This window comes from Agelaius tricolor, unplaced genomic scaffold (assembly GCF_023055355.1).
Source record: "Agelaius tricolor isolate 1412-34295 unplaced genomic scaffold, bAgeTri1.0.p SCAF_7, whole genome shotgun sequence".
In the NCBI taxonomy this organism is placed as follows: Eukaryota; Metazoa; Chordata; class Aves; order Passeriformes; family Icteridae; genus Agelaius; species Agelaius tricolor.
The window spans coordinates 13723705-13735581 of NW_027269267.1; the positions used below are offsets into that span (position 1 = coordinate 13723705).

At 59.3% G+C, this 11877-nt stretch overlaps 1 protein-coding gene across 2 annotated transcripts; it reads left to right on the forward strand.

Annotated features, from left to right (window-relative positions):
- Nucleotides 1–889: 889 nt before the first annotated feature.
- Nucleotides 890–8734, forward strand: ARX (aristaless related homeobox). Of its 2 annotated transcripts, XM_071430369.1 has the most exons (6): nt 890–1210; nt 2296–3016; nt 4283–4328; nt 6229–6298; nt 6383–6557; nt 7440–8734. In XM_071430369.1, the coding sequence occupies exons 1-6, from the start codon at nt 1018–1020 to the stop codon at nt 7678–7680; spliced, it is 1446 nt and encodes a 481-aa protein (XP_071286470.1). In that variant the 5' UTR covers nt 890–1017; the 3' UTR covers nt 7681–8734. The 2 variants fall into 2 exon arrangements, with proteins under 2 accessions (XP_071286470.1, XP_071286469.1); XM_071430368.1 differs by having other exon boundaries at nt 6229–6557.
- Nucleotides 8735–11877: the final 3143 nt, after the last annotated feature.

The window sequence follows — 11877 nt, forward strand, 5'->3', positions numbered from 1 at the left end:
GGGTTATTTGTGGTGACCGGGAGCAGTTTCTCCGACGTGTTTGTGCTTGCCGAGAACAGGAGTGCACACATGAGCGGGGACGGGCAGCTGTACCGTGCCCATCAAAACTGAGCCCAAACTGACCGGACAGGGAGCCTGAACTCGTGACCGCCCAACAGGGAAGGGAAAGGAGGGAGCATAAAAAATGGTCAGAGGTTTTCCGGCCCCGAAGCGGCGTGGAAAGCGCCGGCGGAGGGGAGATATGTGTGCGGAGAAAGGCGGAGGCTGTCAGGGCAGGGAGGAGTCGGGCGGACAGCACCGGGCTGCGCGCCCTGCCCTGCCCGGGGGAAGCTCTTCCCGGCTCCCGCACTCGGCTGGGTCGGTCCCGGCCGCTGCAGGCGCTGCGCAGGTGCTGCCGCGGAAAGCGCCGAGCGCGGACGCGACATTTCAAACAGCGGCGGCGAGCGCGGCGAGCGAGCGGCCCTGCGCAGCACTGCGCCCGGCGGGCGCTGCCCGCGGGAAAACGCGGCGCGGATCCCCCGGCACCGCCCACGCCATCCCGCCCGGGAATTGCCGGGGGCTAAGGAGGGGTCGGGCGGGGAGCGGGCTGCCGTCGGGGCGGGGGGGTGGGGACGGAGCAAGGCGTGCCACGGGAACTCCGCCGCCGCCCATCCCGGACGCCCCCGACGGCTCCCCCGAGCGGGTCCCCGCCGGCTGCCGCCCCCACGGAGCGGGGGCGGAGCGCGGCGGGAGGGGCGGGGCGGGGCCGGGGGCAGCGCGGCGACTCGGGGCGGGCGCCGATCCGGGGCGGTCCGAGCCGGGCTTTGCCGGGCGCCGTCTGTCGGCGGCCGCCCGGCCTCCGGCGGGAGCCAATCAGGGGGCGGCTGCCCGCACGTGGAGCCGAGGGGACTCAAGAGCGCCGCGGCCGCCGCTCACTCCCCCCGTGACGGGCGTCCCGGCGGCACCGGGCAGCGCCGCGGGGGCGTCCGCGCCGCCGCTCCCGCCCCGGCCCCACGGCTCGGCCCCGCTGCCGCCGCCATGAGCGGCCCCTACCCGGAGGAGAGCTGCGCCGAGCGCCCCGAGTGCAAAAGTAAATCGCCAACTTTGCTGTCCTCCTACTGCATCGACAGCATCCTGGGCCGGCGGAGCCCCTGCAAGGTGCGGCTGCTCGGTACCGCGCCCACCCTGCCCGCCATCGCCGCCCGTCCCGACACCGACAAGGCCGCGCAAGGTAAGCCCTACCGTCCCATCCCGCACGTCCCGTCCCTTTTCCCCGGCATCGGGCAGGCCCGGCTGAGTGTCCCCCATTCCCTGCACAGCCTGCGGCTCGGCTCCGGCCCCACTCCCCGCCTGCACCGCACGGCCGGGCGCCGCCTCGGAGCTGCGGCCGCTGTTATCCCGTTACCGTGCTCGTTAGCGGCTGCTATGCTGCCAGGAAGCGCGGCCAGAGCCGTGCCCGGAATTCGTCACAATTCTTTCCCTGGGGGTCGGGTACCGGCGCTTTAGGCTGCTCTTGCTTTCGATATGTGTGTAATTTTTAAAGCCGAAATAAATCGGTGCGAGATGCGATCCGTGTGGGGGGAAAGCCTGGCCCGTTCGCATTAAAACCTGTAACGGGTTTCGGCCAGCGAGCCGGGGCCGCGCCCGGCAGCAGCCGGGGCAGTGATAACGGGCCGCCGGCAGCCGCCGCCCCCGGCCCCAAGTTGGGAGCAGCCCCCTCCGGAGCCGCGGGGAGCCCGGATGGGCAGCTCCCATGGGCGGCCTCGCTCCCGCTTTTCCCGGCGTACACTGGCGGGCGGGATTGTTTCCTACAAAACCAAAACTACACTTGGGGAGGGGGGGAAGATTATAGGAGGGGGGGAACAAAACAAAAAAAAAGCCAGCGGAGGAATCCCGGGCCGCCGGGCGGGCGCACTGGGACTGCCGCTGCCCCGCCATGTGGGATGTGGTCCGGCGCTGACCGCTGTCGGAAATGTGCCGGCGCAGGCCCGGGGCTGCCAGAGCCCCCTCAGCCTGTCCCGGCCCCGTGCGGGGCGTCGGGCCAGGCTCAGCGGCCCGGAGGAATTTCTTGCTAGGCTGGGAGCAGCGGCGCGGGCCGGGGCCGGCCTGAGGGACGGGGCAGGAGGTAGAAAATGGTGCACGAAGGATGGCTGAGGGACTGGACTCTTGCTCTGGGCTCTATTCGCGCAGATCCTACTGACCGTGTCTTTCCTTCTCTCTTCCTTTCTTTCTTTCTTTTCTCCGTACCCTTCTCCCCGCCACGCCTGCCCGCTCCGTCCGACTGCTGCGGCCGTCTACTCCACTTTCATGGCTTAGGGTCCCCTAAGGCCAGTCCCCCCTTCGAGCCGGCCGAGCTGCACCTTCCCCCCAAACTGCGCCGGCTTTACGGGCCAGGCGGGGGCCGGCTGCTGCCGCCGCGGGCGGCGGGGCCGCGGGGGGACCGGACGGAGGGGCGGCCGGAGGGGGGCGCGGGCCCCGTTCCCGCTGCCGCCCCGTGGGACACGCTGAAGATCAGCCAGGCGCCCCAGGTCAGCATCAGCCGCAGCAAAAGCTACCGTGAAAACGCGCCCTTCGTGGCGCCGCCGCCCGCCCGGGACGAGCTGGGCAGCCCCGCCGCACACGTCGAGGAACGGCCGGGCCCTGCCGCGCCGGCCGCGGAGGAGGAAGAGGAGGAAGAGGACGAAGAGATGCTGGAGGAGGACGAGGACGAGGAGGAAGAGGAGCTGGAGGACGACGAGGAGGAGGAGCTGCTGGGCGAGGACGGCGGGGGGCTGCTGAAGGATGCCCGCCGGGGCGCCACCGCGGCCCCCGGGGCGGAGGGCGGGGATCTGTCCCCCAAGGAGGAGCTGCTGCTGCACCCCGAGGACGGCGAGGGCAAGGACGGCGAGGAGAGCGTCTGCCTCTCGGCCGGCAGCGACTCCGAGGAGGGGCTGCTCAAGAGAAAGCAGCGCCGCTATCGTACCACCTTCACTAGCTACCAGCTGGAGGAGCTGGAGAGGGCCTTCCAGAAAACCCACTACCCCGACGTCTTCACCAGGTACCGGCGCCGGGGCCCCGGCCGAGCGCGGAGCGAGCGAACCCCGGGGGGACGGGACGGGCCGCAGTGTGCTGTACCCCCGCCCCCGGCGGTGAATCCTGCCTCGGGCACCCCCGGGCTGGAGGAGACGGGGAACGGGGCCGGGTTCAGGGGGGACCCAGGGCCGGCAGAGCCCGGGCAGGCCCGCCTGAAGGCCGCCGCCGGGCGCTATTTTTACCCGCTGCCCACCCCTCCTCTCACCGCGGCCGCTCCGGGATCGGTTTCGCGCTGCTCGTGGGCTGGAGCCCGGCCCGGGGAAGCCCCGGCAGCGGCAGAGATCAAAGCGCCGCTGCCTAAAAATACCGGCCCGGCACGTCGGGACCTCTTGGTGCCCGCAGTTGCCCCCAAGGAGCCCAGGGGGGCTCAGCCCGGCTCTGTCCACACTTTCGGGGACATTTTCCCGTTGAAAATGGGAGGTCGGTGGTGGCGGGTCTGGCCAGCGGCTCCCCCGCGGGAAGCGCAGGCAGGGAGAGAGGCAGAGCCGCCAGCCCTCTCCTCGCGCTGACCGAAAATTGCAGCTCCCCACTCCCGCCTTAAGACTAGAGGGGGGATCGAGTCCCCAGAATCGCAGTTTTCGATCCTGAAGACCCTCCCGGTTTCTCGTTTGTTTTGCCCGGGGGTTGGGGTTCGGGGCAGCGTTGGAACAGGAGTGTTCACGGGGGCATTTTTTTTCCCCTGGACCTCGGAGCCGCGCATCTCCCGCGGTGCTCACCTCGGGGCGCCGCCTGGCCCCGGCCCCGGGAGCGGCTGCCCGGGCTGTGTATGGACGTGCCGCAGTTTTTTCGTTGGTGTTTTTTTACGGCTTTGGGTTTTGCTCCAGGGCTTTTCACGCCCTGAGGGTGCGGGGCTCCGGCTACGGCAGGGTCCCAGTTATGCTGGGAATGCTCCTCTCTGGGACACGGAGCTGATGAGCTATTTTCCAGTGCCTTAGTGTTTTCCGATTTACCTTAATTGTGGCAATGTGAACCTCCGTGTGGAGCTTCCCGGCTGCCGTCCCCTACACGGCAGCTGCGGCTGGAAGTGGCCGAATTTGGGGAGCGGCGGGGAGGGAATGCCAAAACCCTGGAGTCCCAAGAGGCGCCCAGCTCGGCGGCCCGGAGCCGGGCCGAGGGCGGCGACAGGCGGTGTCCGCCCGCGGCCCGGCCCCGCTCGCCTCGGGCACCGGGATTTCGGGCGCGGGCGATTGGAGGTGCCCCGGGCTGACGGCGGCGTCTGTGTCTCCCCCAGGGAGGAGCTGGCCATGAGGCTCGATCTGACAGAAGCCCGAGTGCAGGTGAGTGGCAGCGGCGGGACCGGGACCGGCGCGTCCCTCGGCGGCGCCCGGGGAAGGGTGGCCTGGCCCCGCCAGGGCCGAGCCATCGGCTGGCGGATCCCCGTGTGATTAAAACTCAGGGCTCCCGTTTCGCTTGTTAGAAACCCGCTCGGCCGCAAGTCGGGTATTTGGCTGTCATCAAATCTCCAATCGGGCTTCATAAAAGCCCACTTAGTGCTAGAACAAACAGGGCCATTTGAAGGCGAAATGTTGTTTGATTTCCTCTCCGCCTGCACAAGGAGCTGGCTAATGCTATTTGATTTCCCATTTTTGATAGCAATAAGCCTGCATTGATCTAATAGTGAGTGAGTGCAATGCTATTAAAGGTGTTTGCCGCCCCATACCAGAGTGCATTTCCCAACCCGGGTCTCATAACCAAAGAGACGATAAACATTGGGATGCCCTGATTGCCAACAGAAAACAGATGTCTCTGGGTTTGAAGCTGAGCAAATCACTTTACAGTTAAAATCGGGCGCTGATAAAGCATAATAAATTCCATATGGCTCATTTAATACACAACAGCTTCTTGCATTAGAGGGGCTAATGATGAGATTTGTCCCCTCCTTTCTGTTGACACATTTCTCCATTGTCAAACAGAGATGTGACAGCAAATCAGTATTTTCAGCTCAGGGGAACAAGTCGTGGGAAAGTTAAATAACTTTTTTAACAGAAAGACACCCCCTTTCTTTCTCCTCTATTCATGGCAGAAGATGTAATTAAGTGAATATGAATTATGAGAGTCCCTTCGTTTACCTTTGGGTCTACTCAGACTTATTAATTCAATAAGGGGGAATTGTAGTGAGGACAGCTTGCTAATTGAGTTTTAGCGGGGAGAGACGCTCCCTCCGTGCCAGGCTGTTGCCTTCCGCACGAGCACAATGACTCTTCGTCGTGGGTGCCCAGATAGGCGTGCGTGGAGATCGATTCCCGCTGAACAACTGCAGGGAGACTCACAGCGCTGCTGCCTTTCTGCTTTCCGGGAAAGAAGGGTCTCATACTGAGCTTACAAAGCCCAGCATAACAGGAAAAACTCTGCCCACACCTGTCCCAAAAGATTTACAAGCGTCTGTCTCTCAAAGTCTCTGTCTGTAGGTGCGTGTGATGGCCCCTCACTTGGTTATTATATATATAATAACGGAATCTTTTCTTTTCCTTTGAAATGCAGTTTATTTTCCTCTACGTCTCTCCTGCTTTAAGCAGTTTTATTTCACGATTTTTGCTTTGTGGGAGGGGTAAAAGAAAGGACGGCAGTGCCATGGCATCCTAACTAACTTTCATAAAATAGATCTTAAAAGGGCAGCCTTGAAATCTATATTTGTTGCTTTGGTTGCCTCACAAATTATTTATTCGTTTCCGATATTAGTGAAATTACGATTTTTTTCCCTCTCTTTAAATCTGAAGGGAAAAAAAAGTCTAACGATCCCCAAACCATATAATTTGTAAATATGCCCTTTAACGAAAAAAAAAAAAAAGTCGCGGTGTGGGTGTGAGTGCGGAATAATTCTCGCGTAGTCCTCTTGGGAAACCGTACTGCCGCTGCTCCAGCGCAGCGGGAGCCGCCTCCCGCTCCGCTATCTGCCCGCACCGCCGACCTGCCGCCAAGGTGTGCGGGGGTGCGGAACTCCTGCGCCCCTCGGGGAGCCGGGGCGCGCCGCAGGGCCGGGGCTGGCACCGAAAGCCGTGGGTCGGCCCGGCCCGGGGCTCGGCGCGGCACCGGCACACGTGGCCCCCTTTGGGGCGATCCCGCTTCGGGGGCGGCGGAGGAGCGGTGGCCGTCGGGCCGGTGCGGGGCTCCTGCGGGGCTCGCCGCTCCGAGGGCGCGGGCAGGCGTATTAAAACCGGTTTTTCTTTTGGCTTTCAGGTATGGTTCCAGAACCGTAGGGCTAAGTGGCGGAAGAGGGAAAAGGCTGGGGCTCAGACACACCCCCCAGGTTTGCCTTTCCCTGGTCCCCTGTCAGCAACTCACCCCCTCAGTCCATACCTTGATGCTAGTCCTTTCCCTCCTCATCACCCAGCTCTAGACTCCGCCTGGACCGCCGCCGCCGCCGCGGCCGCCGCCTTCCCCAGCCTGCCGCCGCCGCCCCCCGGCTCCGCGGCGCTGCCCCCCGGCGGGACCCCGCTCGGCCTCGGCACCTTCCTGGGCGCGGCCGTGTTCCGCCACCCCGCCTTCATCAGCCCCGCCTTCGGCAGGTACCGCCCGCCCCCTCCCCGCGCACCGGCACCGCGCTGTCCTGAGGCGGGGGCGCCGGGCTGATCGCGGCCCCACACGGGACCCGCCGCGCGCGGCCGCCCCGCCGTTCGAACTTGGAGCGCCTCGCAGCCGGCGCCGATTGGGCGCCGCGCGGGTCACGTGCTTCCGCCGCGGCCGCTCATTGGGCGGAGGCGGCTCCTCGCCCGCCCCCCGCGCGGCCGCGGGTTCCCCGTGGGGGCGGCCGGGCCGGGGCAGGGCCCCCGCGGGACCGGCCCGCGGAGAGCGGTGCTCCCACTCAGAAATTAAACCCTTGCGTGGGTTTCCCTACGTGCACGCGTGGCCTCTGCTTTGCTTGGGGCGGGGGTTGCCGGTATATTTGGCCAGTCGGGATGAACAGGAGCCGCGACATCCCGGGTGCCGTGAGCCGCTCCGGCCGCGGGGGGACCGTCACGGACAAATTTTTAGCCGCGGGCATGAGTGGGGCTGAGCAGCTTCCACAGGCTCGCGTCGGGACGAGCTCCCGCGGAAGCCGCAGGCGAGTTGCGGGCAGCGCCGGGCGGCCCCGGCAGCGCTGCTGGCGGAGCCGGGGCGGCTCCGGGGAACGGGGGGAGCGAGCGCTGCCTGCCCGGGACCGGGGGCTTTTCCCCGCGCATCCCCCGGCCACTGCCCCCCTGACTGTGGCAGTCAGGGAGGACCAGGCTCAGCGATTTTTCCTCCCTTTTTTAAATTTTTTTTTTTTTCCCAAAAAATCTTTTGCCTGCCCGCCGTCGGGTACTTCCAGCGGGTCTCTGTCCCCTCGCGTCCGCGCTTGGTGGGGAGGAGGCGAGCGGGGCCGGCGCTCCCTGGCGCGGCGGTGACGGCCGTCTGTGCTTCCCTTGCAGGCTCTTTTCCACCATGTCCCCCCTGGGCAGCGCCTCCAGCGCCGCGGCCCTGCTGCGGCAGCCGGCGCCGGCCGCCGAGGGCGCGGTGGGCTCGGCGGGGCTGGGGGACCCGGCCAGTGCCGCCGCCGACCGGCGGGCGTCCAGCATCGCCGCCCTGCGGCTGAAGGCCAAGGAACACGCCGCGCAGCTCACCCAGCTCAACATCCTCCCCGGGAACAGCACGGGGAAAGAGGTGTGCTAAGGCACGGCTGCCGTCCGCGGGGTGCGGGATAGGGTTTTTTTAGGGGGGAGAGAAAAAAGAGGGGGAGAAGAGGAGAGTAAATACGCGAATCAATAAAGGTCACCTCAGACAGCATGAATCAAGACCAAACGGGGGGAAAAATAATGATGATTTTTAAAAAAAAAGAGGACCAGCAGCTGAGACTGTAGTAGGTCCTCAAGTTAGGAACTTGGGGAAAGTGAATGCCTCTCGCATCATCCCTCACACGAGTGAAACGACACTTAAAACCTCCTGAATAAGTAACTCCTTGGCTGGTACATTTCTTAAATGTACGACATGTCCATTTCCTCTATGAACGTAAGGGGGGAAAAAGTAAAAAAAAAAAAAAAAAAAGAAAAAAAAAAGAAAAAACCCTAATAAAAGTTACTATATATTAGCGTTTCGTACACTAAATATTTTTCCTTCTGTTTATCTGGCAAGAAAAAAAAAAAAAAGAAAGAAATAGAATTGTAATTAAGAAAGTGAAACAAAAAACAATAGAGAAGCTAAGAGAGGTGGAAAGCTACCCACATCTTCTTAAAATAGCATCCTAGGATGTTAAGTTGGTCAGTTAGAAGCGCTGGAGAACTATTTTACATGTTGCAACGAGCTGCATATGCTAACCAAGGATGCTGACAGTGCAAACTGAAAGTAAATTTGATGCTGTAAGATAACCAGTGCACTTAGGGGAAAGGGTATATCTTTTTCTTGTTATATTCTTTATCACTACACCAACCAAGGTTTTTATATCAAACCAAAGCGAAATACACTGCTAGAATATGGACTGTTTAAGTCACTAAACTGTGATTATTAATTCTGTACATACCATTGTTATAAAAAAAGAACAGAGCTTTGTATATTTGAAAAGTTATAAAACAATTGCACTCAGTGTAGTGTTGTAAAAGTTTGTCATTCTGTAGATTCTTACTGTGTTGTAGATATAATAGGTTCCTAGACAAATATTTATGTACAAACTCTTTATTTAACTTATTAACTGTAGAGGTTTCTGAAACCCTCAAGAGGCGATGGTACAGTACTTTTTCGTGTAATGTCGTTATTGTTAACACTTTTCCTTGCTATCCGGTGGAGAAGTGCCACGTTCAGAAAATAAACAAAAATATATGTTTAACAAAAAAAAAAAAAAAAAAAAAAAAGGCATCAAAAGAAAAAGCAGAAAGCCCTGCTGTCCTTGCGGGGCCGGGGGCGGCCGGGCCCCCCCGCGGGCCGGGGTGGGCGCGGGAGGCTCGGCCGGAGCCGGGAGTGCCGGGACGGACGGGAGGTGCCGCAGCCCCGTTTGCGAGCGGAGCTGCGGAGCGCGGGGTGCTGCGGCACCCACCCAGGGCCGAGCCTGTCCGCGCTCTGTCGCGGGCACCGTGGCGCGTCCCCCCCGCCGCCAGCCCGGGGCTCGGGGCCGTCCCTTGGTGGCAGCGAGCGGTGCCACCCCGCGGGAGCCGCCCCACTGCCCGGCACTGGGACGGGACAGCCCCAGGCTCTGCCGCTGCCGAAAGGCGGGAGTGGGGGAGAAAATCTGGAATTTTGGGGAACGCTTGGCCACCCCCGCACCGTTGGGGTTACAAAAGTTTCTCCGCGCCTGCCCCTTCGTTCTCCTAGAGGTGAACTTCCGTTTCTTCCCTCTTCCTTTATTACTCTCTTGGTGGTTTTCTTCCTCCTCTTTTTTTTTTTTTTGTTGGTTTTTTCTTTTTTTCTTTTCTTTTCTTTTTTTGGGCGCAGCGGTCCCGTGTGCCCCTTCCCCGGAGCAGCAGGGGCCGAGATGGGAGAAGCCCCGGTCTTTCCCCCCGGCAGTGATGACTCCTGGTCCCCCCCGACCAAGCCCCGGCCCCCGGACGGGCCGCAGGAGAGCCGGGGTGTGGGGTTCTTATTTTGGGTGATTTGGTCCAATCTCGGCAGCGCTGCACAGCGGCGGGCCGGGGCCGGAGAACGGCCCAAGGGCATCCCGAGAGGGGTCCGGGCCGGCGGGCGGCTCCGCGGGGCGACCCCGGCTCCGGGCGGCGCCGCTGGAGCGAGCACCGCGCGTGGGAGCCCCCCGCGACCCTTCCCCGCAGCTCCCCCCTCCACTCACGGCATTTCATAGCCCACACCCCCCAACCCCGCCCGCCCCCAGCCGTATTTTTGAGTTCTAAAACCCACCATAGGCGCGAAAAAAAAAAAATTATGGGAAAAATAAGGCTTGTTCCTTGGACGTTATTAACAGTGCAGCCTGAAATATACATTTTTGCCTCAAAGAAAAGGGAATCATTATCAAGCCATTAGGCATTAAGAAATGTCATTCAGTCATTTTTATTCATTCTGCTGAAATCTTCGTAAAAGCCCGAATCATACTTCTGCAAGCAGCAATTTTGTTAATCCAGGGGGTTATTACTCTGGTCCCTTATTAGGATCTATACTGCTGCCAAGCAATCCTATAACCTTCTCAAAAGAAGTTTACCTCCGTGTTATAAAACCAGTAGTGGTATTTATACTGTGCAATAATTAGTGTATTACCTGAATCCACTAACAGGTTCATTTTATCTCCGCACAAAACCCCTAGTCTGCTTATAGAAAGCTTGTGCCTCCTTTGGTGCTGTTAAAGTGGTGAAAGAGTGAATGAAGGCTGGTAGCACTTTCTCCTTTCGCCGTGCCTTAATTCCCATCTCTTTTTGCTCTCATCCAATTAGTGCAGTGTATTAAGCGGTTTATCATCTCATAGTCAGCTATTGAGAGAAACAAGGCGAACACTTTGCAATAGAGCCTGCTCTCCTTTGACACCCTCAGGTACTTACATATTCCACTGTGCTATGAATAATAGAGGAAGAATAGAGCGCTAATTCCCTCATCAAAGAATGCCTTGTCTGCTGCTTTGCTCAACAACACCATTCTGATCAAAAGAAAAGCAATAAAGCTTAGCATAACAAAACGAAACCTACTTATTAGCTTAGTGGTTAAATTAATGCAGAGCCGCTGCTATTCAAAACCAAGGTTTGAAAACAGCCTCCAACAACCTGATAATGCTGCCTTCGGGATGAAGGAATTTTAATCTGAAATTTGAAGCTGGCACAGATGAGTTAATCTATTAAACTGCTATAAGGAGGGTGCGGGAGAACTATTCAATTAAGGCACATTTAAGGTGCCCTGCAGAAGACGGGGATGGATTCGAAGGGGAAGATGTGCTCCGCTCCGGCCTTAGAAAACTGCCTTTGGCGGCGAAAAGAGGGATTTTGGCACAGCAGCAGCCGTGTTTGCGGATGGGAATTCTTTTTCATATCGCATATGTCATCAGCGAAACCTGGCCACCGGCTCCATATATCAACACTCCTCTTCCCCAACTGCAAATAAATACAAATAAACACAAACCTTCATTTTAACAGCACGGGGTGGGGGAGGGGGATGTGAGGAGGAAAAGGAAGGGAAGGCGATTCAGGCCAGAGCAGGCTCAGAATGCAAACCTCCGAACTTCACTCTTCCCAAATTATTTACAGCGCAGCGTTTACCAGCTCCATTTAATATTAAATGCTATAAAGATGATTTTGCATTTCCCAGCCTTTCTGAGGGGCCAAGATGAGGCACGGTGCCCGGAGCTGATTAGAGGGAGAGGGGAGGGGAAAAAAAAATCCGGTTTACTCCTTGCCAAGACTTCAACTCTGATCTGACCAGCTTTGCTGAGAGGAATCAAAACAAGCCTCCATTGGGGTAAAAGCCCTCATTTCCCATCCTGAACCCCCCCGGGCTGTGGCTGCCGGGGGCTCCAGGGCTGTGCCACTCACAGCTCCTCCGCCTCAGTGCGTGGGGGAACAGCCCCTGGCAGGGCCACTCTGTGCTGCTGCACCCTACACAGTCATTCCACAACACTCTCATTTAATCTAAACATCCCTAAACTTGCAAATTAACAGGCTCTTCAGCTGTAATTATACAGATACATACAAGTGCCACAGGGTCAGGTTACGCCATATCTATCCATTTTATTTGTATACCTCATGTTTGGAGGAGAAGGTCACACTTTTCACTTTCCTGAGGCATTCTACCCAGTAGAATCGGTATATATCAGTAATATCTTCATAATCTTAATTGAGCTGGACACAATAAATCCAAAAATCCCTGCATGGAATTACAAGAAACCAGGATCTTTTGAAGTTCTGCAACTTCAGTACGGCATCTTGGCAGCAACACCTTCTTGCCAAGCAA